This window comes from Acipenser ruthenus, chromosome 12 (assembly GCF_902713425.1).
Source record: "Acipenser ruthenus chromosome 12, fAciRut3.2 maternal haplotype, whole genome shotgun sequence".
Lineage (NCBI taxonomy): Eukaryota > Metazoa > Chordata > Actinopteri > Acipenseriformes > Acipenseridae > Acipenser > Acipenser ruthenus.
In genome coordinates, this window is record NC_081200.1 from 32,843,753 (window position 1) to 32,870,906 (window position 27,154).

Consider the following 27,154-nt stretch of genomic DNA (forward strand, 5'->3'; position numbering starts at 1 on the left):
AAAGAGTCTGTTGTCATTAGGATGTTTTACTTTGACTTCCAGGCAGGGGATTAATTTGTAAACAAAAAGGTACCAGATCCTATAATTAAGGAAGAGAGATAGCATTTTGTTTATACAACTTATGTCCTGACCTTGATTTACAGTGGCTTCTATATATTCTTAACATTTTCATCTGCCTTATTGCTGGTGTCAGTGCATGCCAACCACTGCCAAACCATGTTTTAACATAATCTTCAGGTTTGAAAAATACCAGTGGCAGTTCAACTAATAGGAGTGATGACACTGTTGGTTAAGAACGACATCTTAAAATATATTGTTACAGTACACTTGTCATTCAATTCATGGAACAGGAAAGCATTTATTATTGTACATCAATATTAACATGAAAGACAAACCATCGGATACAACTCAAATGTTTTATTCAAGCACTTCATGTCAAACATCTGCACAGCCGAAAAGCTGTATTTAAATGAACAATTAAACATAAAAGGGTTTATTTTATAACTTACCACATATAAAGCACTACTTCATAAAATGAAAAACTATAATCAAATAAACATTTCAAAAGAAACTAGTGTCTAAAAAGATGGTAACAGGTATATGTACATACAAAACTGTAAAAACGAAAGTAGTTTTTAATTTAAAACGAAAGTAACACGTTTTCTCTCGCATGTGTCACTCGGTGCAGCACAGAATCCAGGTTGAGCTGCTGCAGCCTGCTGCTTGCAGTTTTCTGATCAAAATGTTTCTGCAATGCGCTGTGGCAAGTTTCAAAATGAAATCTCTCCTACTGATATTTTCCCTGGTACATTCCTTGTACAAAACAAAAGAATTGATGGCTGCCAAGTCCAGTAGAGAAAACAACAGGCTTGTATATAAAAATAAAATAGAACATTGTAGGTTATATTAAAAATAGAAACATGTATTGTAAAAGGCAATGGCTGCTCTGGCGGTTCTAGGTAGAGGGGATTATAACTCTTTATTTTATTTTTCCTATCCTGCCTTTCAAATGCTATCAGGGTATTTAATACATGCATTTAGTCAAGAACGGACAACAGCAGATCTTTCACACATGCAGAGTAATTTAAATCTTAAAAGTGAAAAACGTCAAAATGGTTGCCATGGCGGTTCTAGTGTTAATAAAGGGCTCTGTGTGCACACATTTTTAGTGTATCTAACTTCTAATCAGAATGTATTTCAGTCATTTACTGTACTGGATGTTGGCAATGTCAGTGTTTATGTTTTGGTTTACAGTATACTGGTATACACATCACGTGGTTAAGAATGACATTACCCCATGATGATGTACCTACTTCATTTTCTAATAGTTTCTTGAAAATATTTGCAACATTTCCGTTCCTTTGTGATCCCACTGCCTGCATAGTTCTAACATTCCATCCTCAACCTTTTTGTCCTGTTAGTTTTTCACTGCTTTTATAGAACTGCTTTTATAGAACTTATATATATTTTCCACTGTTTATCCAAAGTTTTCTTGACTTAACAAACAATAATAGATACAACCATCCAAAGCATACTGCAGTTTTTATATAGTCATGTGTAGAAATGATGTGTATTATTTAAACAATGGACAAACTACGGAATAAAGACGGATACTACTGATTACTTCCATCGTCAGCTGATCTTTCTGCTAGACATTAAACATTCCATTATATCCCAATATACTACAGTATATAACTACATCTTAAGACCACTTGACTAAAAAGGGTTCCTTAGCTAATTTCTATTGCTGTACTGCCCAAACCCTTATGAAACAAGACCTACAGTGCTGTTCGGTGTGGGAGAAATGTGGCTTCTATAAGTCATTATAAGCATCCATTTATGGGTTCTGTTCCACATATTGCACCTGTTATCCAATACAGTGGTGTGATCATTGACATCCTGTGTCAGGGACTGGGAAGTAAAGCCAGTGGGCTACAGAACTGGAGAGCATCATATAAATGTGATCCACCAACGGTACCATACACAGTGAGTGTAACCATATCCACAATTCTAGATTCTAGACAGTGTCATAACATTCATGTCATTCTTTCAGATTCTTTTAAGAAAAAGTAGTGCTAGAAAGAAATGCGTACAGGCAATATCATTGTTACTGTAAAACAGACTGAAATCTTTATTCCATTTATATACAGTACACTAAATGTTGGTATACAGTATCTATGGTAGAGGATCCAAGTAGTTTTTATGACAAGGTCAACTACAGAGGTAATGTCATAATCAGGGGTGCTTTGCGATTGTAAACTGTGTCTTTATTGCTATTGTAAACTTTCACAAACAGTTTAATTTACCTGTTCAAAGTTTTGATTTCCTTTCATTTTGCATTTTTAAGCTAGACATTCTATTTAAATATTCTAATTTTAAATAGCACTACAAAGAAAAAAAAGACACATCTATGCGCAAAATAAAAACACACTGATCACTTTTTTTTCAAAACCAAAGAGTTATTTTTAGGCTCAAATAATGTCATTTTCAAAGCTCCTTTTCCTTGGAGCAAAACGGGCCCAAAGTTTCTCAAATAGTAACAAAAATGTCAGGTCGACTCTACTTTTTCTAGTTTTGCAACCTCAACAGACATGTATTTCCGTTGAGAATGTGCAGTGGGACAACAAATTTACAAAACGCAGCTATTTAGCATAATCCTCAATTTACTTTTCAACCTCAGGATGTGGTTCACAACGAAGCCCCCAATTTTGCTTCACCGGTATTTTAAAAAGGCAGATGCACATCTGTAGCAATTGAATGAGCATTTCAATTCATGATTATAAGGGTGGTGTGTGCATTGTCATGGTCAACCCATTTTAGCTGGACATTTGGTAATTTAAAGATATGGTTTGCAGGTCCCTATGAAGAAACTACTCAAAGATGCACTGGGCAAAGTGTAACCAACAGATTAGATTCCCTGTGTTAAGAGACGTTTCTGAAAATATGCAAGGGTTATACAAGTCCTTTCAGTTACTGACCAAATTAAATAAAAATGCTTTTTTTTTTTTTCAGCATGAACATGCAATATAATTGTCCCCTAAATCAAACCCTACTACCTCTTATTGTTCCAATCACATCTTCAAAATTACAACATATTTTAATGTACCCTGACATGCACAGAATTATCAGTCTGCAGGAAGGAGGGGACTGTTTTAGTGTAATAGTGGAATGGCTTACTAGATATTAGGGAAAGATGAAAGAGGGTCAACTATTTTGGTATAAACTGTGCAAACCACCAGATCAAAACCAACAACTGAGCAAACTCAATGATATCCACATATGTTAAACGGTTTGATAGCAAAACACAACTGGAGAGTTTAATGCTGCAATGGGATGCTTCTGTGAGCAAAGTACTGTACACTGTCCTCTGGGTGCTTTACAATAGCTAGTAGAAACACACTGCAGTTATCAGTATGTGACAACCACTCAAGATTTTGAAAAGTTTATTTTGAAAATGGGTTTTAATTAAGACTGAATCTCAAAACCATGTATCTGAAGGCCTGAAGTATAAGCTGTTATAAGGTGCTGCTGTACAGCCGGACATGCAGTCATGCCACTGTGGTATTTACTTTTCAGTGATACTAGCTGTACATGGCTGGGACAGAGAATCTACTAAAAGCAGCTGGCACAGAGTTTAATTTAGTCTGACAGGGTGATTTTCATAAGGCTTCAATGCTTCAATCAATACTAAAAAGAAAATGGTTTTGTTAGCATAAAATGCATTCTACCCCAGTAATCACATACATCTTTTTATCAGCTACTTACAGTGGTGACAATCTTATTTAAAAACAAACAAACTGTTTGTTCACAAATAGGAGCAAGTTGTTATGTATACATTGGTTTTGTTATAATCATTGGGTTGAAGTTTAAACAACATGTAGCAATTGTATCCCCTATGTTCCCACCTGTACTGTGCTTAAACCCTACAATATAGTGTCTGGGCATTTAGCTTAAGAGGGAATTCAATCTGGAGAGCAGAGACAGTTGATCACTTTATGCCCAGCCTTAAAATACATAAAATACTGGTTTCATTAGGCATCTAACCAAGACGTAAACTCAAAAACTGACTCATTACAAAATGAAATTAAAGCTACACAATGTACCAGAAATATGAATGCCACAACAAAGTACTGTACCTGTAATATGAATGTTACAATAAACTATACTTTTACAATCTACAATTTCAAGAGAGATGTGTTTGTGGTGTTTTCTCTGCCCAGATGAACATGACAGGAAGTATGAATGAGACCAAGACACACATGTGTGAGCAGGTTTGAGTGGTTGCTTGAAGGAAAGGGAAAAGGAAACATATCCTCTCCCCCCCCCCCCCCCCCTCCCCCCCCCCCCCCCCCCCCCCGGTACACCAAGTAAACACAGCACACATATAATTGTAAAGTAATATATATATTGTAAAGCTAAGAGGAAAGGAGGAAAGGGGGGGTTGTTAGCAGAGTGGACTGGGTGCAAACTAATGTGTACAGTAAGTATAATACCCACTGCCCAAAAGAGACAAATATAAACCTGAACTGACAGGCCACAATCAGAATCAGTAATAGCAGTACATCACACAACACAGCTCGTCCACATGCTTCTAATAAATATTTTATATAAAGTATAAAGTTTATCAAAATTCTAATCCTTTTGGATGTTTCTTCCATCAAATGCCCAGTCAGTCTTTTGAAAGTCTCCATATTTCTATTTATTGACAAATAGATTTACCATATCTTTTATTATGTGGCAATACAGTCATTTGACAGGGAAGAGGCTTTCAACTGTGCTTTCAGTGGGTTGGCAGGTGTGACCATAACATAATAGCTAGCTCAGGTATTAGGCATAACTGGCAAAAAACACATTGCTGCACTCCGATTATCTGGTTCTTATAATCAAGGAAGAACTGCAAAATGGACTTCTGAGGGAGTGTAACTGGTTAAAAAATATGTGAGGTCTAGGGCCAGCATGGTCTGCCAGGACAGCAATGATTTGTTTTGACAAGGCTGCAGAGTGCTATATATTTGGAATATATTGAATCTCTATTCATTTCAAGTTGGAGATAGAAATATGCAGTCACCAACATTCTTAAGAATGGCCCAGTCTTAATTTTGACTTTTGTTCCTTGTAAAAAATTAGTAATGTGTTGTCTACAGTCAGCCTTCTGTGAAAGTATGTCATATATGCTGTCTGCCCCATCATGACTGAAAATGGTATTTAAGTATATATAAAAATACAAGACCTGTGCAACCCTACTTCAATATGGCATCATTGTCTTCACTAGAATATACATAAACAGACCTTTAGAAGGATCATCTTTGTTTTGTCATTTTCTGCACTGCTGCAGATATCAGCCCTGGAGAAATCCAGCCAACAGCTGAGCATAAGGGTCTCTTCCAGCAGTCCTTCAATTACCCTGACACACATAAAATGACCAGTTTTCCTGAAAGTATCCATTACCCTCTATTTGTTATAAGATATCCAACAGTAAAAGGTGAATCAAACATCCATAGGACTGGAACACTGAAAAGCACTCAGCATCCATCACAAAAGAGGAAATATTGATTTCCCCCCCCCCCCCCTCCCCCTTCACTAATTGCATTATGTTTAACTGTGGAAATAAAATGGTTGAGCAGATCTTTCACTTTTTAACCCTTAGAATACTGCAGCATGTACCGATAGTGAGGTCTTGTATGCTCTATGTACGTATTTGTATTGAGATAACTTTTGGATACTCAGTTGTTGTCAATGTATCTGGTACAGAAAATGAACAATTGTTACTAAATTTAGCTGGTTCAGTTCAGCGTGTGACCCCCTAGTTATTCCAAAGCTTTAACACTATTCAATTTTGTTTTTGCTAACTGTGCTAGGGTCTGTAGTACTGAAATATGAAATAATGCCAGCTTAGGTGGGGTACTTGTAGCCAGATGCTCCTGTAGAAGATAATCCAAACACTATTTGCTCATTTTGTTTACACTAGTAAATTTAGAAATTCAAGTTCCACAAACATCTGTACCATTGTGAAAAGCAGTTAAAAAAAAAGCATATATTTATGTACAATCAATTGATCTTAAGATTAATTTGTTAGGTTATAAAGAATAATTACTATTGGACATGAGCACTTCTGTTCATATTGTTCTACCATTCACTTATTTTGTAACTAAAACACTTAGTGAAGTTCATCAGAAAACATGGCCTATGAAAACACAGACCCTTCCTCTGCTCATTGTTACCAGAACTAATACCCGAGAGTCTGTGATTCTGAAAAAAAGTTTTTTTTGCAGAATAGTCAAGATTAAAGTACCCCTAATGTTATGCAATGTATACTTGCACGATCTGCATTAAAAAATAATAATAATAATGACTGTGCTGTGGTGCTGTTACAGAAATGCCAATGCTGGTGTCATTAGCTTGAACTGTTCACTCCTGTTAAATATTGACGTTCACTGACCACCATTGTCATGACACTATTGGTTTTGGCTTCTAGAAAGTTCAAGAGAGAGAAGTAGATTACTATGCCTTTCTATTATCTTCCTACTGGAGTGAAGATAGGTGTACTAATCTTGTAAAAGTGAAAGAATAAAAAGATGGCAAATAGCCATGTGAACGTTTGTAAGGTGGTCAGTTGTGGCTCAGCAATGGGAGTTCCGCTTTCTTGTCTCACATCCTCTGCCTTATTTCACAAAATCAAAGGAAAGAGTGATATAAAAAACCAAGGAGGTGCACCTGCTAAAGAGCCCAATGTATATACTATATGTCCAAAAGAAAAGCAAATGCCCAATCTACATTAGTTACAATTCACCCATACAAATACTGGCAAAATTATCACAGAACAATCTAAAATAATAACCTTTAGGTCGTTAAACAAGACTTTATCTGCACATCTCCTGAGAAACTGAACACAAAAACACTAGAGAGTAACTGATCCACTATGATCGACCATGTCATACGGTAGGTCATTTCTATGTGCACATACTGTGAATTGCTGCCATATATACTTCCCCTTTCAATGAACCGTTCTCGACTATGATGATTTATTTAATCAGATTGAACCCAATGCAGGTTCAACTGGCTGACACATTGGAGCAGCCATGGAAACCCTAGAACCCAAGCATGAAGTAGCTTTGTATTGGTGAACAGCTGGCTGAGTTGGCCTTGTTTAGCTGCAGAGCTAAGTATGGCAAAGCTGTATCAAACATCATTACAATGCATGCCAAGGACCTGTGCTTAGGGGCGGAAGCATCTGTAAAGCAGAAAGTAGCGACGCAGTGTTCACACCAACGCCAACAGACAAAAAGCAGTCAAAAAGTTTCTGGATGTAAATGATCATATCCTGCATATAAGTTTTTGAAACTTGGTATTTCAATTCATTTATGCCAAAATGCAAAATCAGGTACCACTATTGAGTAGATAAAAGACATCATTATCAATCTGATTTTCAAGAACATACTGCAAGCTCAGATATCTTAATTCAGTGGGGATCTAACAATGCTCAGAATAAAAATATATGGTAATATGCTTACTCCTAGGCCACATTGTTGCATACAGTAAAGATTGCAGATTTTTTATACAGCCTCTTTTCCAAAATAATGTCATACAGCAGCATAATGTGTAGTCAGTACTGGGGACTGAGGACATGGGCAGCCACCATTTCTTACTTCTACTGTACATGTAGAAACATGCATGATACTAGAAATGTTGTTCCCGATTTTTTTTAAGTATAAAAAATATAGATAAAAAATATTTTCAAACTTGACCCATAGTTATTTAGATATATGAATTCATTTAAAATAAAAAAGCAGTGAATTAAGAATATTTTTCACAAAATATGTTTATAATTGTTTTACCTGCAATAGACTCAATACCTAAGGCTCCAATCATCTCATTAAAATGTATATTATCAAACATTTGTTTTACAGGGTGCCAAAGTGCATACAACTAAATCAATATCACAATCCAATACAGCCTATCATATTATTGTAGCTGGCTGTTATGAAAAGGGACAGTAGGAAAGCTCTTAATTAGCTGGAAGAAACACTGAAATAGTGGATTAGCATTAAAACCTAAAAAAAAATCTGTTGAAATATACAAGCAAAGCAATATAATAACAATTAAAACATGGTTTGATTCAAAACACTTACAACTATAAATAGCTTAAGTTTATGTCATTTTTAAAGCTCCTAAGCTCTGCAGAAATGTTTATATTTGTAGATGTATGCATAATTTGGCATTAAAATCTGTTCTACAGCATGCTGCAATAGAAACCAATTACATTTTAGAAGGGTTGAAGTAGGTGGTGTTATATCTGATAATATAATACAGGAAATCTGTAATTCCACTCAGTAGGTGGGGGTTTATACAGTCATTTTCTCTGTATACACTTTATATTAACCAGATGGAAAAGATCATGTATGAGTGTTTAAAACCAAATACAAAAGATCATGTATTTGATTTATTTAAAACCAAAATGTGACATTTATGACAGCATATAACTATGGTTTAATGTACGTTTACAAGCCCCAACATTTCAAGGATGTGTTTCATTTGTCCTTTAAAATAGTTAGAGCAAAATGAACCCAACTGAGATAGATACGAGCCATTATTAGTACAAATTGACGTGTTATCATAATCAGCTTGTATGGAGTAAAACGTTAATAAATATTCACTCCTATATGTTTAAAACAATATTGTACTGTATATATCCAGGACCATCTCTCCAGTATTTAAATGCAATCCAAGGATGCCATTGATAGTGTTTTTGTGTTTTTCTGATACATGTAGGCCCCAGCTGTACATGAATCTGCCCAGCCATAGACAAAGGTCCTTCCCTTTGGGTATGAGACCCTCTTTCAGACAGGCACAGGAAACAGGTGATCTATGAAGAGGTCATTTGTATGACTCAATGGCAGTCTACAAACTACAGCTGGGGTACCACACTGATTGTGCTGGCCAGTGTTGTTGTCCTCCAAAAATCAGACAGCTGCTATAACTTACAAGTCACATGGGCTCATTTAAAACAGTCCAATGTGCCCCACCCCTTTAAATCTGTCCCCATCCACCTCTCTGCTGGCTGTCAGGAATGTATGTCAAACTGATGCATAGCCCACATCTCCCACAAGCCAGTCTGTATCACCATAAGCCGTGCTCATGAAATAAATTGGAGAACTTGCTTACAGAACAGAACAACCACCTTTAATTAATGTTCACCTGGGGCTTCATTAAAATGCCAGTAGGTGGTAGACAAAGGCAGTGTTTTATACAGTATTTGAAATTATATTTATTTTTTTAAGGCAGTATAAAAAAAAAATTGTAAACGTCAGAATAAGTTGTTAAAGGATAGCGCTAACAATAACACGTCTATGTGAATTCAAATTTCATGATAATTATGTTACGTTAATAATGGAAATGGAATAACGTTCTTGAAAACAAATATTGCGAACCAAAACAGATTATTTCATTCTGAACCCAAACTAAATTCCTGTCATATGACTCTTGTATTATGTCATCATGATATACAATTACACATGCATCAATAACTTTGTGCAAATGTATCAAATAATTTTGTATTGCAATTTAAAGTGTTAGACAAAAATGTTTAAAATGATCTTACCTTTGCGAAATCTCGAACATCAAACAAGTCAAAGGCCTCAAACAATTCGCTTTTTCTCATCCCAAATATTTCACAGCATGCTGAAAGGAATGTTCTTATATTTTTCAAACACAGGAACTGAAAAAAAAAAAAACAGAACAATCAATAACAGTGCCATGGTATCATATTCATGTTATCATTGTGTACAAGGTGAAACTAATCCCACTGAATTAATTTCAGTTTGGTAGAAACCTTTCACATTTTCAAATGTTAAGGTACTGACCTAGAAACCCGCCTGATTTCCTCCTAACTTCGACCAACACCAACGCGTTTAGTTTTAAACATAAGACCATAAAACCACAAAGAAAACTATTTATTGGGTTTCGAATACATTTTGATAATTTTAATTAAGACAACTTTACGAGCAAATACACAGCCAGTTCTAATGAAGATCCACAATGTAGGTAACTATGTTGTCTATGATAGTACAGCAAAATTAAAGCAGATCCATTCAAGAAAATGTACTGCATTAAGACTATGAAATATTTATCAGGGTGATACATCTAATTCCTCATCTCTATATGAGAACAATATTAAAAAAGACCCCAGATGTTGATGGTGAGGTCATCTCCCAAACCAGGCTTGCTTTCTGAAATTACTGTTCCCACTGGAGCTTTCATAGATAGAAAGAGCATCACATAAAAGCAAAGGTTATTAACAGAAACAATGGCTATCAATCATTCAGGAAATTTTCCTTGATCACAATTGCCTTCGCTATACCTCACAAACTGTTGCAGAATAGTAAAGCATAACTGATTGTCAAGAGAAGTCAATCCTGACCTGTCATCAATCGTCTCATTAATGTAGAAGAGAACCATAGGCTGATTAGGGGTATCAATCAAATCAATCAAATGTAATATAGCGCCCCATATACACGGGGAGCGTCTCAGGGTGCGTTACATAGTCAGCAAAGGAAAAAGCAAAAAACAAACACTTTACTCTACAAAATCTGCAAAAAAATAAAATAACAAAAACGGGAAAAAAATATAATACAATAAGAATTTTAACTAAAAACCTGATCAAACAAAAATGGTTTTATATGTGCTTTAAAAAGGGGAAGAGAGTGGATGCTTTGAATGTCCCTAGTGTGGGTGCTAGATGGCTAAAAGAATGCAATCCATACGTATGTATTAGGAACCTGATGTGAATAACCTAAACAAGAAAACTAGGGGGAAAAATATAGTTATAGGACAACTAACATCATGAGTAAAAGTTAATTAAAAAGCTGTTGATAAGTTTAGCAGACAGACTCTTGTTAGTAGATAGACTATTTACCGCTACTTTTAATATATAAGTTACAAAATCGAACTAGAACTGTTTCAATTCATAAATTCTATGTAGTCTAGCGACGTGAACCATATATAGGTTTGTTTAACAAGGGAATTCAGGGTTTAGCAGTTCTACATAATCCCTTGCGGTTCCGGTGTAAATAAATGGCCACGGCAACGACTATGCAGGGACCAAAAAGGCACAGTGAAAAAAGGAATAAGACATGACATGAGACAAGCTCTCAGAAAGTCTGAAAGCTCACTAGCAATGAAGTCACATGTACTGTACAACCCTGTATAATGCTGGTTGCTTTTGAAAACAGGGCTTAGAAATAAAAAGAGAAATACCAAGCTCTTCTGAACTAGTAAGAAACAAAGTGGGTGAACTCAGAAGTAACACTGATGCAACCGTCTTGCTTCCTTATTTTTTCGTTTAATTATTATTATTTTTTTACAAACTTTGCAGTGCTGCTGCTAAGGCATAATTATGACCCCATATCTTAAGACGAACTGAGTACAAGAAAATGTGATTTTATCTTGTTCAGAGGAGGATGTACTATGCACTAGCCTACAGTACATGAAATGAGTACTAACCGGAAGCGCAATGTTTGATGAGAACCCACATTACATTAAAACAGATTGCACCTTTTTAGCCTACTATTCAATGCACCGTAATCTGCAGATGGTAATGTCATTTTTTTTTCTTTTCTTTAGCCCAGCAGAGAAATCTTCATATACAGTAGTTTACAAACTACACTTCAGTAAAGAGGAAACAGTCTGCAAGTATTTACCAAAAATTGCCCCAAAAGTGAAAATCCTGACCATGCAACTGGGGTTTTACTTGATGAATTAACTGTTATGTCACTCTTACATATGTTATTGAAATTGATAGGAAACATAATCTCATTGCAGTGTGTGACTATCAAGGCCCACAACCCATATTGAATCTGAATCAACTTGCTATTGCCAGATTTGAGTTTGTTAACCTGACTGGAAGCTGCTTGTGGCCTGCATACAGCATTTTAACAGCATATCAAAACTGTTAAGAAAGAAGGAAAGTCAAGTTCCAAGCATCAAATGCTCGAGAAGTCAATACAATACTGGTTGGATGTAATACATTAGTGTATGTATACAGTATTACTGCCAGCAGCACACCTACCAAGAGGCACTGATTCTACCTGATGCTGTACACTGACGACAGCAGCTTTAAAGCAGTGGAGGGTGGGCTGGCCAGAGTCTGCTTCCATATTATTATTGACATATGGTGACACACAGGGGAAAGGGAGAGTGAATGTATTCTGGAATATGCTAAGGAGAGGGTGGCTTTTGTAAATGTAAAAAAGAGTAAACCATGTACCATTTAGAATCAATCTGGATTTGGTATACTATTCATATATTAATGGTGCAGCATACAAATGCAACAAAAAAGATTTAAAAAATAAAATATTATTTATTGCTTTGAAGCTTAAAAGAATATATATATATATATATATATATATATATAGTTTTTTTTTTTTTTTATCATATCCAATAAATCCTGTGAAATCCAAATAGTGCAGATTCAAATCTTTTCCTTTTTCCACTGATTAGTTTAACTGAACTATCTCCCACTGAGCTAAAGATGTAATTACCTTACCATTCTTTAATGCAATATAGACCGACTTTTTCGGAAGCATGAGGGTGAAACAGAGCTTTGGAACAGGAGAGCTGGCTCTGCTGAGAGTAAGCTTGCCAACTTGTGTTCTCTTTACAACAACACACCTGGACAGAAACATCTGAGAGAGGTCAAATATAAACATTTGATTTTTGAATTTATGGACTGCTGAGCTCAGCTAAATATGTGAGAATACCAGTTGGAAAGTCATCATTACATACATATTATATTATCTAAAGTTCTACTGAAAAAGAAGAAAAACAATTCTCTGCAAGGTGAAGAACCGAGCCCGGGCAGAGTAAGAGTAGGATTAGGATAGAGCCAGCAGGCGAGGCAAAGAGTTGCGAAAGAACAGTTGTGGCCGGGGGTCCCCTCTGACTCCGCAGGAGAACCTGAGATGCACCGGCAGAGGACATTGAGTCCCGCCCCAAGGCCGGGGGAGTGAGCCTCACTTCCCCCCAGAGGGAACCCTGTGCAATGCAATGCAGCATAGAAAGAGAAGTGAAAGAGGAGGGAGGAGGAGGAAAAACAAACGCAAGACAAAGACAGGAAATTGTGCTTGTGCATATATATAGAATAGGGAGTGATTGACAGACGGGACAGTGAAGAGGGGAGCCCTGGCCCGCCCCGCTCTGGCCTGGAGGCTGACGTAGCATGCAGGGCACAAGGCTATTGGAGATCTGGCTAAGAGAGAGAGAGCTCCGAGGCAGAATAGGCGGAGCCGCGCCGTCCCGGAACTAGGCTGGCTGGTTTCCGCGGTGGTGCTCGGCTGGTGCTGGAAGTAAACAGGGAGAGAGAAGAAGAGAGAGAGAGAAAGAAAGAGCCATTCTCCAGCACCCCCCAACTATGCCTAAAGGCTGACATTACAAATGTTAAGGTTAAGGTTTACAGAAAGAAAGAAAAACAGAAGCAGTAAACTTGTTTTTAAGGAAACTGCCTCGTTTTTGGTATCTGGTATTGCAGGAATATCTAATTACTTATTTTTTAGTCAACACGCAGGAGAAGTGTGATGAAATAAACCTGTCAATCCTCCATCATTATAAATAGTCTCAAGGGCAGATTTAATTAAGAGTAAAGTGACTTCAGTAATGTTAGCAGCACTGATAAAATGCACTTGGTTTATATACTGTATAATTTAAGTGCCTTTTATTGAAACATCTAAAGTGATATATCTTTAATGGCAAACAGTATTGCTCAGGAGGAGTATATAATACAGTAGCACTCATTATTTGTGTGTCAAGTATCTACGAATATATTGTCTTGATTTTGAATTCAACTTTAGATAAATCTTGATACAGATTGATGTGGTGGTGTTGTCTTTGGCATGGGGGATGGATTGTCCCACTCTGATCCAGAAGGGGTAACTACTGCATGACAGAGATGCATTCAAGGCAGTCCAAGCCCAAGGTACAGCTAAGTCTATATTTTGTTTTACCTGAGATATGGTTGTCAGATATTGACTTGGTTAAAATACTGATCTTTAATGCATCTTGGCCAGGCACTTCCACTTGAGCTGCAGATAAAACATCCTTCCCAAACAAATACTAATGCATATAAAAAACAGATCTTGTGGGACAGTTGTGCATCAAACTATGCCTGGGCCAGTTATTTTAGGGAGATTCAGTTTCCATGATGCCAACAAAAAAAGGGTGAAAATAATGCTGTTCATTAATGATAAACACAGTGGGCAAAGGTAAAGGTGGAATAAAATAATTTTAACAATAACAACTAGCAAGGAATTACTCAGAACAATAATTTAACTGCTTCTTTCTGCAGTTGTCTTTTTTGCTGGTTTTGTACTGTTACAGATATTGTATTTTGCTTTAGCCTTAGTAACTGCTTAAAAATGACATTTTATGACAAGCTTACCATAATACTTAAATACCTAAAATACATTACAAAACCACATCCACTCTCACATAAGAGGGTATGTATATATAATGTATTATTGTATCAATGTATTTTTGCTACCAATTAGGCTGGGTTTAAACTTTTTCATACAAGAGGGATACGAGAACAAACCCAAATTACCTTTCCATATTTTCAGAAATGGCCATGACAAAAATTGATTCAAATGGACTCGACCAACTGGATTTAAATAATCCCCACTCGAGAGATATTGAATGCTTACCATGCTACACCAGAAAGCACTTCTGGTGAGTACTTAACACAAAAAAAGTTCTCCTCTTCTACAGTAATTCAATTTATTGATACAAACCTAATTTACACTCACAAAATCAATTTTATCCTGTCAGAGGGAAAGTATATCATGAGGTTTATGAATAAAACACTGGGGGTTGGAGTAAAAACTGTTGTATTTGTGCACTAGGAATCTAACTTCAGAAATGTGTGGTCTTGAAACTCATAGTAAGCAGCCCATCTGGTATAACTAACACTACTCTGGTTCCTGTTGCGCCTCAATAGGATTGGATTTGCATTGGGAACAAATGCGATAATGTGTTAGGTCTCCTCACATAAGCTGTTGCAGTGACAGTCACTAAGGATTGTGAGTTATATGGGCAAGAACTGTCAATGGGACATGCTGCTTCCCTACTGTATGTTCTCAGGTAGACCACCCATTTTCAGTAATAAAAGGACAAGCATGGGAAATCCATTAACCACTTACTGTGTCTGGGAAGACAAACATTGCAATAAAATATCTAAGTTCAAGCAACCATACTGGCGGCACACAATTCAACTAAAGGTTTCTTTTTAAAAATCGTATTATTAAAAAAAAAGTATGTCAAGCAGTCTTGGATATGCATGTATGTACAAACATTCATGAGATTTTTACTACAGTAATATAAGCTTTTGAACTGTCAAAACAACTTTTTGTATTTACTGTTTTAAAAAATACATTCGCTTTTCAAATCAAGGGAGAGTAAATATCCTTATAGAATGACGTGGCTCCTCACACTCACTCAAAAATGTGGTAATTCCCATGATACCTCCAAATCTACCAGTGCTGGAATTCTGAAAATGCACCCTTCATGTCTTAGAAAGGTCAGGTGATGTCCTGTGTGCAATTTGCTGGAGTGAACAACAGGGCAGAAGAGTATTCCACACAACATGACAGGTTACAGGGGGTTGATCTGACAAGAGTGGTGTTAATTAAATTACAATTTAAATATGACAGGGTTTTACTGTATACAAGGGTGACTAGTATACTGTACTGTAGGTCTCAGTTTATGGAGTATTGCACCAGTTTCCAATGGCATTGCTTAACAGTATTCATTTTCTAACAGATGGCTGACATTAGATTGGGGGAGAATTTGAGATAAGCTCCATCATAACAGACATGTTTGTGGTATTTTTTTTCAGTAATGTTATTATTAAAAAAAGCAGTGTACACACAATCCAAATCAATTTTCTGAGAATCTTTAGGTCTTTCTGTTTTAATACAGAGTAATTATTTAAATGGGGACCTTATGGTCCCCATTTTATTCCAGCCGACATGGTTTAAAGGAACTCAAGCCACTGACAGATCGTTAAGTGAATGTCTAGATGCATCGACATATGAGGTCATGGATAATATTGCTTATAACACCACATTTTTCATATTGGCTAGGATTTTATATATAATCTGTTTTTTTTTAAAAAACTGACTAAAAAAATAAACCTTTATCCCGAAAGAAAATAATGGGTGAATCTTTTGGTAAATGCTAGTTAAGCTTGCTGTTATTTAGAAATCATTTTGTTGCTTAAATAAACAGACATATTTCACAGAAATTATCCTATATGTTGTATACAGTATATAACAGTAAATATTTCTGAAGGAAATTCAGTGTATCCACATATGTAATAAGAATTATAAAGACAATCATTAATGTTTTAGGCAATAATTACAGTAAAACACACACAAGTAAATAACAAACCCTATCCTAATGTTCACTTTAATTAGGTCAGCAGCTATTACATCAGAATGTATCCTTGTATAAATAAAGAAGTTTCTGCATATAAACTGTCATGCCAGGATTTCCTCGATTCAGATTATCACAATAGTAATCTCCAGACAGACTGGATTTTGTGCAAGATTGGGATAGTTGTCTTTAGAGAGTCACAGTTAGAATCTTTGGCCACTTATTATGACATGCATCTTCAGCTAAATGGACATAAGATTAACATGCATAATAGGAGCTGAACTGTACGTGGAATTGTAAATATTTAATCTGAAGCTCTGATAATTAAGAAAATAACAACTGCCGCAATATTATCATTGCCTTCTGCATCAGTCCCAGGAGGTCTGAAGGTCAGTCTCCTTGGTGATGGAGTAAAACGTCACAGTGTGTGCATGCGTGCGTGCATGTGTGTGTGTGTGTGTGTGTGTGTGTGTGTGTGTGTGTGTGTGTGTGTGTGTGTGTGTGTGCGTGAGTGGCCTTATTTACCAGTCATACTGGAACCTTGATCTGTAGTATTAAAAAAAAATAATAACAAAGGTTTTGCTTGTATTTAGTATTTGCAGAGATTATTAATTATACATAGCATTTGAGATTCTAAGTGAATAGAAATAACTGCCAGAAATGTGCTCAGCTTCTTGACACAGGCACAAACATGTGGATGTGTGTGTGGATGTGTGGTGAAGGAAAGGGGGGATGGTCTTTGAAATACACTTAGAAGAGTGCAAAGACATGGAAAAGACCAAAGGGGAAAGCATAAGAATTTCTAAATATTTAATGCTTTGTGCCATTTAACATCCCATGTCTAAATAGTAAGGTGATATACATGTATACTGGATGTCAAACATTGTATGGTTACGGGATAAAAAAAATATCAATGTAATGTGCAAAACAACTGATAGCACATTGCTAACTAGAGGTATTCAAAGTAACCAGGAAGTATTTACTTCCTTATAAAGACAGTTAATATTGTCATGTACAGCACTGCGTGTTTCCTCTTGTGTGAATATATTACTAATAGTACCCATTCACAAAAAGTGTTAAAAGCAGTTTCACATTTGTCAGCAGTCATTTTACACATATGTACAACAAGAATGTATGTATGTATGTATGTATGTATGTATGTACTGTACGTCTGTATTTAAGTATGCATGTATTCAAATGTGATCAAAGGTAAACCATTGCTTATGATAATTCCATCCAAAATGTTAAAGCAAGGGTCAAAATTGTTAAATAAAATAAATGCTATATTTTAGAAAGTCAAATTCAACCCCTGACTAAAAAACTGACCTGAATTTAGCAAGACACAGTACCATCTATCAATTGTGAGTTGAAAGCAGTAAATCATGGAAAACCAGGAAAGCCAGAGACAAAGCTGAGAGTGTTGACATTTAGTTTTTTTTTAAAAGTGAAACTAATCCAAGATCTGCATCTTTTGCTAGGTAAAAATGCAATAAACACTTGGGATTCAGTGAAATTCGTTGGGGTTAGACTAAACAGAAAAGTGAAAGAATTGGAGTAGATTAAGAATTATATGAAAATATTTATACAAAGAGAAACACCAAATGTAAAAATGGTGCTCTGCTTAATTTAAAAATAAAGTATATTTCTACTTTTAGGGGACAAATAATATTCACATCTGCAGGGAGAAAAAAACACTGATACACGCACTTACAATGGGAGGAGGGGTCAAATATGCTATGCTATGACATTGCCTTGAATTTGGTTTTCTGTATGGTTTTCTATCATTGTTTCAGCTTTGCTTAAAAAACTATCCCAGCACAAAATGCTTCTGAAACAGCTGTCTTAAGTGTGCTAAGGAAGCATATAGAGTTGAACTCACTGAATTGCGAAAGACTAATATTCTTCCCCACCTCACTTCCTCGCAATCAGCTTTGTTCAGTCTTTTCCACCTGACACCTAGGATTAATCTGCATTCTGAAGTTTTCAGCAGACTCAATACTCAGAACAAAGTGTACATTCATCTCTCAAGTAACAAAATAAAACAAATAAAAAGCATATATGAGTATGCTTCTGTTGTGGCCTGGCCTTTAACAGAAACCTCCTTCCCCTCTTCCAGTACCCTCTTGGGCCCTTGTGCTAGGAAATGCAGCCCATATCTTGTTTTCAATGCTGTTATCCCATGCTGATAAATCGATGCATTTAATGAGGCAGGATGCTAAGCAACCCAAACTCAGATGCTGCTTCTTTTTTTAAATATGGATACATGTACATAAAAAGTAACACTGAGTAATGTTTAAAGCAACTAATGCAATTAAACTACTAGTTGCCCTGTGCATAGGACATTTGCAAAGGCTGAATTAAAATATGTTAAAAAATAATTACTGGAGAGTTGAAAGAAGATGCTACAAACTTTATATTTAAATAAATACATGACCAACAATGATATGACCAGATGCTAATTACAGAATGGGCAACATTATTCTATTTTCAGTAATGACAGTGCAAGACCACTAAGGCCTTTGATATACCACCGGCATCACTCTGTATTATTTAATCCCAGTTTGTAGTATTGTCTATTTGTGCTTTTTCAGGCTTTTATCCTGTTTTCTACCCAGGGTAAACCCAGCACATGTTTTCTAGAAAATGGGATGACAAAATAGCTGTCTCCGAATTAATGAATTATTCATTTTGGAATTTACTAGATACCTAATTATGTACATTTTCGACCCAATAGTTTAAATAAAACATGCTTATGGTGAGGGGGTATATAAAACACACAGTTTACAATCTGGAGCAAGTTGTGAATATTACTTATTTCAAAATGTATATAAATTGTTAAATATAGTACAGGAAAAGATGGAGGATGATAGATATTGCCACAAGACAATCAGGCACTGTCTTCCAGCTACTGTAGCTGGTCAGGAAGAACTGTTCATTCATGATATGCTACAATAGTAAACCCAAAGCATCTTGCAATTGTATTTAACTGCATTAAACTACAGTAACTACAGTTTGGTGTTGTCATGTAGTACTGCAATACCACAGTGCCATTATTATTCAACATGTTATAATATTTTATCATATGTGGCAATCTGTTGAATAAAAAATGTACAGTATATAACATAAATAGTTAAAGATCATAATGTAGGTAATGTATGTTTCTCTATCCATAGGGTGACTAGATTTCCAAAGATCAGAACTGGGACACATAGATTTAAAATAGTGTTTAAACTATATGCTTTTTATTTATTTTTTTACTTTAATTTTGTTTAATAAAATAAGAATACTTGTATGAATATAATGCTGTCATCATTATTACTGTTTTCACATTAAACTAACAAAAAACAACAACTCTAGCAGCTAAATAACCACTGCACCATATCCGTTTTCAATTCGTGGCATGTTTAACTATATATTATTTTTTTTAAAAAAATACATATTATAAAATATACATATGTTCCCCCTTTCTTTGTATCCTTTCAACTTAGTGCAGTACATATATTAACTATTTTATTGTTTATTCTATTTGGTTGGAAAATGTCTAGACACCGCCGGTACAGTTGATGGGAAAAGAGCCCGAGGTCAGCTATCTGTCCTATATCTACAACTACAGTATGTGTATGTTAGACTATCCTCACACATCAATTATTGCACCTAGGGGGCAGCGTTTTGTGCTGTCAGAATGGATAACGGTACTCGACAGAGAATAGTGTAACTTCCTTATTGTAGCGATGCATTCTCAAAACAAAAACATACACCAAACGTTATAAGGTTGTAGTTGTACAAAGAGAAGTGCTCGAATTAGCAACCGATCGGCATGTTTTGAAATGTTATTGTTTAACTGTAAAACTTTTGCATTTATATATTTTCATGACTGCTACCGATGTGTTGCTGTACTCGCAGCAACAAGACAGTAAACGCAAAACTGTACGGTAATAAAAAACAATCGAAAATCGGCACCTTTTAACATTGATTAATCGTCTTTTTTATACATAAAAGCACACACAGTGGTAGTTCAAAAACGAGCATTTAATGTGATGCTCGTGTTCTTCCTTCCAAGGCGAACTCATCATTATACTAATGTAAAACCCTTACCTGTGACATCTGCGGTCTCAGATTGATCTCCTTCAGATTGATAGATAGGGGTCTCAGGTTGTTCAGAAGCTGGCACAACAGAACCCCGTCCCTTAGGGTTTGGGCTAAATCAAATACCTGGGCTGATTCCCACGTAACCCGATGGTTTGGTGGCAGCACCTTACAATTGATAAGCCACAATGCGCATTGCCTCCAAGGCTCCATCATGTTATATTCAATGTAATGCTAATTGTAAAAACAAAATAAAATAAAATAAATGCAGCTCGAAATCAAGTTATTTACACATTGTATTGCTATGCAATAAGTCTTTTCTGCTGGAAGTGTAATAACGTAAAAAGAGAACTGCAATGTCACTTCCCACTTTTGTTTTGCATTGCGCGCACACACACGTATAGACATCGATTTATGAGTGAACAGCGCCGAGCTAACTGCACAGCTGAGTCTGTTCTGCTCTGCCCCTCCAGCTCCTTTTTCTGTCTCGCTGCTGTTGCTTGCTTGCTGCGGTCTGACTCTTCCGTCTGTCACTCTCACATGTTCCGTATACACACAGGAGCCTTGGCGCAGGCAGCAGAGACTTCCTCCGAGTGCGAGCGTTCTTCAATTAGGAGAGGAGTGAAACATTAATAAATGAGAAGAAACTCTGACGCTGGTGTGAAAATCATAATTATCAACAAACTCATGCCCTTGATAACGTAGGCGTCCAAATTAGGCAATGGGGCTTTGGGTTTGACAACGTCACTATTATATGGATATATTGATTGGTCAAAAATACTTTTGTAGGTCAAGAATACTGCACTGGATGCATTATAGTATTAAGACCACCTGTCTCTGAAGTTATATGAGTATCCAACATTTTTAAATATGTCTATAAAAAAAAACCAAAAAAAAAACTATGAACTATATAGGCCACCACTAGCACCGACATTAAACACCCAATAATCAGCATAGATTGTATTTTTATGAGACATTTAAAATAAAATGTGTTATTTATTTATTTATTTGAGTGTGTAAATGTTTGTTTAGTAAGGTGTAGCACTGCTTGAAATAAGGAAAAAGAACATTTGCAGGTGGATGTATTTAAAGATCAATTATTTTTAAAGACGCTGTGGAGGTTTTTTTTTTTTCCTTCTGATTTAAAACCATTTTTACCCTTAGAGAATTAGATCTGCTTGGGCCCATGTATCCATATTACTATATCACTATGAAAGACACCCTTGATTTTTTAGCACGTTTGTTAAATAGTTTGGAGTTATAAATCCTTATAAAAGCATACCATGGTAGAAGCATAAAGTAGTAGTGGGAAGGAATAGTGAAGCTTACAAGAGGCAAACATGACAAAGGATTAGGCAGCTTTGTACACAAAATGCTGCAGGACCACCATTAATCTTTCTTACAGTTCTTAAGTAAGCCCAGTTGATTTAACTGTATAAAGTGCCAAGACAGTTTACTTTTAACATGTAAGATAAAACCAAGTGCTGCAGACATCATAGTGTCAATAAATATTGTATAACAGGTATCACCATTTCATGTATTTCTGTGATAGCATTGTACATTTGGTTTAATCCATGTTGTGGTTGCTTTGCTGATTCATGTTGATACACACTTACAAATAAACTAGTGTGTATTAATGATGGAAACCCCAATTGAACTAGGTGGGATGAGGGCTAATTCACTAGCCTCTCATGCTTTTCACTCTGTAGAGCTGGGTTTGAAGCCAGCATAACTCATAGAATCACCTCACAATTCAGCACAATTGGCCGTTTCTTTTCAATTAGGTTGACATGTGGATTGAGATGTGCTCACAGTGCTGTCAAAAGAAGCTCCCATGAAACCTGGTTGCAATGTCACTGACCTGACTCTATTAAAGTACATTTTATGAACAGTTTTTAAGAAATAAAAAATGATAATAATAATAATTGACACAGCATAGTGATGAAAGTACATAGCCTATGTTCTATTATAATCAAGGACAAGATAACCAGACAAGGCAAGATGCCAAGAGCAGTGCTGACGTTGTGGACATCCTGCACTGTAACTAGACATCTGTTTGCTGGGCAGCCAAAGAAGACACATGTTTTAGTACCTTATAGCTGGAACATTTTGCAGAGCATTTAACTGACAAGTACGGTAACGGCATGTACGATAAAGTAAAAGATAATGTATACAAACTTGTTCTGATTAGTCGTTGTGTGAAAAAGTTTCTTTTGGTCAGCAATTGTGTAATGTTATAACCCTTCTCCTTAATAATAACATTAATAAGAAGACAACCAACAGCAATTTCAATTAAATCTACCTTTTAATAAAGTTTTCAACCTAATCTTTTTTTGAGAAAAGTAAGATCTTCTCTCCAGAAGGTACCAGTTCCAGAAGGTCTGACATTCCAGCAGGATTAAATTTATAGATTTATTCAAGCTGCCAGTTGGTGGGGGGGCAGGCAAAAGCTTTGCAGAATACAGGCAAAAGATTTGCAATCCACTGAAACCAAGAATTCACTCCATTCTAATCCTGAGCTTTAATCCTAAACATTTACTAGCAAGCATTTCAAAAATATATGGCACAAGCTTTTATGTCATGCCATGATTTATTTTTAATATTGAAATACTCATATACATTTAACCTTTGCCACACCCTTGCTGTAAGACTAGTTGTGAAAGTCCACCACTTACATTTTAATTAGGAGAGTGCACCCTTTCAAAAAAGGTTTTCGTTATGAATGTGAGCGCAGGCTTATCATAAACCAAAAATTAGGTTGGGGAAACTAATCGGACAGCTATGTGTGCATTTACATTATATTAAATGATTTAATTAAACGGTTGTTTTAATTTGTATTTTTTGTAGACACTGCAAAAGGGTCCAGCTGCTGCTAAATGGAGATTATTAAAACACTTTCACTTAAAAGTGTGAAAGTGCTTTTGTTTGCTCTGTGCTCATTTCATTTTATTTAATTTCTCAATCATTTGGGGTGCGGGAGGGGGCAATTCCCCCTGTATTGTTACAAGCTATCAAGCTATCAAAAAGAGCAGTGAAGGGAAGGAAATTAGAATTAAAGGAAAGCTGTGTGTCCAAGTTACATGCCTATATACACAAGGCTGTCTCAACAATAGATGTAAGGGAATTTGGCAGATAGCCGGTTCTCATGTTGAGCAACCCCTAAAAGCAAAAGGAGGAAGGGTTGCATACGCTGCTGTGAAGTTTATTGATTTGAAATAACTAAACATACTAGTTACACTAAGTAACTTTATATATATATATAGGGTTCCACATTTTTAGCAGTCTGTCGATTCATAACAAGATTTTAGCAACATCCTATGTGGATACTATAATGTTTCCACAAACTGGCATTTAATTTTGATTTGGATCTGATATGGAACCTAGCTATTTTTGAAAAAGCCCACAGTAAAGCTTCAATTACAATGTGCGTTCCTTTTTTTACAATGGAAAATGCAGAAGTGTTTAGTAGGGGTCTTACAGAAAAGCAGGATTTCACCTATCCCCAGTGACAAGCCTCAATAGGACCATAATGTGTCAGAAGAAGTATGTTGGAAACCTGATAAGGCAGGCCAGCGCAGAAAGGAAGCACAGGGCTCAATGTGTTTGAGGTCATTGTCAATCTCCACTTCCTCAGCTGCTATTTTAAAGAGTTGGCACAAGATGGCATGATCCTGCTGGGATGACAGATGATCAAAGCTTTAACTTGAGCGCTTTAGCAAGTGTTTATGCTAGTGGCATAGTGAACATACCATAAGGCAAGTAGTGGTTTGTACTGCACCCTTTAATAGTAGTTAAAAGGGATTCCTATACAATGGGGTTATACCTTTAAACAGTTTTTGTTTTAATATGGATATATATATGGAGAAAAAACGTTGTAGTGGTGCATCAATATGCATTTTAAACCAATTATTTAAAAACAAATCACTAGACTCCTTATTATTCTTTTAAAAAGGCTGTATAAAATAGGTATAAATAGGTGACATATAACATTTAAGTTATTACTGTACATTATGTTTGTTCCACATTCCACATGCAGTTATTGGACCAAATTACTGTAAGTTAGTTTCAGATCAATTTTGATGATCAGATATGGTAAAAGCAGACCACAGTGTAGTAAGAATAGTGAAACAGTATAACTGTGCTAGCATTGTAAAGACCATGGCTACTCATGGTAAATACAGCACATTGTATAAGCAGAGTCAATTGCAATTTAACACTGGCTAAAGATTAATCCAGTCTTTCTATTAATGTTTTTGTATTTTGCAGTATTTGTGGCATTAGTGGTCCTAGTACAATACAAATGACCCAATAATGGTATACTTACCTGCTTGATTCTTGGAATTAGCAGTCATTGGTTCATTAAACCAAACAACTAGAGGTATTGTCTAAAATACCGGAACACTCCATCTCACTCACTTCCTCTCTACAAAACATCTGTTAAAAAAACAGGGAAAAAATACTTCCTGGATACTAGTCAGAATCAGTTTTGAATCGGGGTGAAAGTCAAATTTATTTTCACATTTTTAAATATAAAAAAAAAAACCCCAAAAAAAAACAAACCGTAAAGATCCCTAACTGCATGATGCATAGCTGGATGTAAAATATTATGCTGGTACTATCAACCCTTGGCTATGTAAAATGAATTCCTAATCAGCCGCAGCATGTTCACAAAGAAGCTAACCTGTCTGCAACACTGTGTTTCAATGCTTGCAGGAGGTACTCATAACCTACTAACCATGTGAACTATCAAGCACTGAAACAGCGAGAAAGCACTGTAGCCTGTACACATTTGAAGGTTAGGTAACAATAATAATTAAAAATATATTATATTATTATTTATTTATTTATTTATTTATTAGCAGACACCCTTATCCAGGGTGACTTACAATTGTTACAAAATATCACAGTACAAAGTATCACATTCTAAAATATCACAATACAGAATACAGATAAGAGCAGTTATGAAGGTACAGTAATATCAAATTCAAGTAAATTATAAGTAACAGCGAGTTTGACAAAGAACATTTAAAACTTGCAGTAAATATTTGCTTATATGAGTAAAGTCCAGTAAGATGAGTACGGTTACCTATAAGAGTAAAATCAAATACAAGATACAGTAAGTAGTTACAAAAATTCTGTTATTACAGCATGGTTGGAACAACATCACATACTGTACTAGGATGACCCATTTATATAAGACTTTAGTCCAATAACTTAGAAATAGACCATTGACATGCTCCATAATCTCTGTCTGTATAGGGCTAAATACAGTCATATTTTGAGGTTTATAGAATATTCACAGTTGAACTGAGTTACCAGACCTCTCCAACTCTATCAATAGAGAGCAACCAAGGATCCTAATAAGAAAAATGACCTGCTTTCTTAATGACAGGGTTTCATGAATACAGGAACCCTCCATTGGGATTAGCTGCTGCTGCTGTTCAAATCACTGCTGGCAGAGGAAAGGGTCCAGATCAGAATACAAGCAGAGACACTAAGGACAAGGCAAATAGCAGGAGTTTTAATAAGAATGGTCATTTTATTGAATTGTATACATTTTTCAATGTTTCGTGTTTTTCTCTGTACCTTTCTTTTCACTGCCAGGCAAACTGCTTCTTTTCATTATATACATAACCCCTCTACAGGCGAAATACAGTACTGCAATATAATTATGAGAGCCCTTTACAATATAAAAAAGAAAAGCCATGTTTCTTATCATTTTGATCTGCATTTGAACAGCGTTATTTAAAAGGGTGTTTGTGGATTTGATGCAGTAAGCCACGTTTGTTAACTAGCTGGCACAGTATATTGTATATGTAACCATCATTCACGTCAGAAATGAGCATCTTTAGTTGTCTTCAAAATAACCTCTAAATAACACGCGCCTCCCGGGTACGGAGTTGAAACTGTTCATTTAAACACAAATCATTCATTTGCGTGTTACTTGCAACCAAACATTTTAAACACTTACCATAAATGGTTCGATTGTGCTTTTCTGTTTATGAAATGTCAATGACCTATATCTGGGCAATGCATTGTAATATATTCGTAATTGCTTAACTGTAACCATAGGGGATTTATCATTTACACTGTCAAAATAACAAGCTTTAAACATCGAAGATCCCCCACAACGCACTACAAATTACAACATAATATAAACTATTTTTTGCTACTGGCACAAAACCATGTACAGTGCGGCTTGTATTTACGTAAGTAAAAAAAAAAAAGCAATTTCACTCCCAGAATGTGCCATCCACATACTGCTTGATAGTGATACACGTGGGCCTCTGTCTGTGTCTATGCAGTTGTGAGCCGTTGTTTAAAACAAAATGCCTCTTTACGGAATTGGCTACGCTACAGTGCCCTGCAACAGCACTAGTACAACTAAAATTACTCTAGTTAATACATAGTGCTGTTTAACGAACTTCTCGAATTGCTAGATTGTAACAATGGAACGGAAATTGTCGCTTACGCTGATTTATAGTAAATTGTGTTTTAATGCTTTTGTCCGTAGTACTTCCTATACAACTAAGCTTAATCGCTACTGGAATGTAAACTCATACGAACCTCGTTTGTTTACGCCATGTCATGGTTAAGCTAAATTGCTTATTGGTTGGAGAGCCAGTCATTCCACCCCAATCAGGTTGGA

General features: G+C 35.9%; 1 protein-coding gene across 3 annotated transcripts in view; it reads right to left on the reverse strand.

Annotated features, from left to right (window-relative positions):
* The window catches only part of LOC117417288 (guanine nucleotide exchange factor VAV3-like), a 73,460-nt gene extending 52,346 nt beyond the window's left edge, over nt 1-21,114 (reverse strand). The window contains exons 1-2 of one of the 3 annotated variants that reach the window (XM_034924898.2): nt 20,515-21,114; nt 9,599-9,715 (exon numbers count right to left, since the gene is read on the reverse strand). In XM_034924898.2, coding sequence (XP_034780789.2) covers nt 9,599-9,715; nt 20,515-20,721 — 324 coding nt within the window. In that variant the 5' untranslated portion in view covers nt 20,722-21,114. The remainder of the gene's footprint in view (nt 1-9,598; nt 9,716-20,514) is intronic. The other 2 variants (XM_034924897.2, XM_034924899.2) reach the window with 2 other exon arrangements.
* Nucleotides 21,115-27,154: the final 6,040 nt, after the last annotated feature.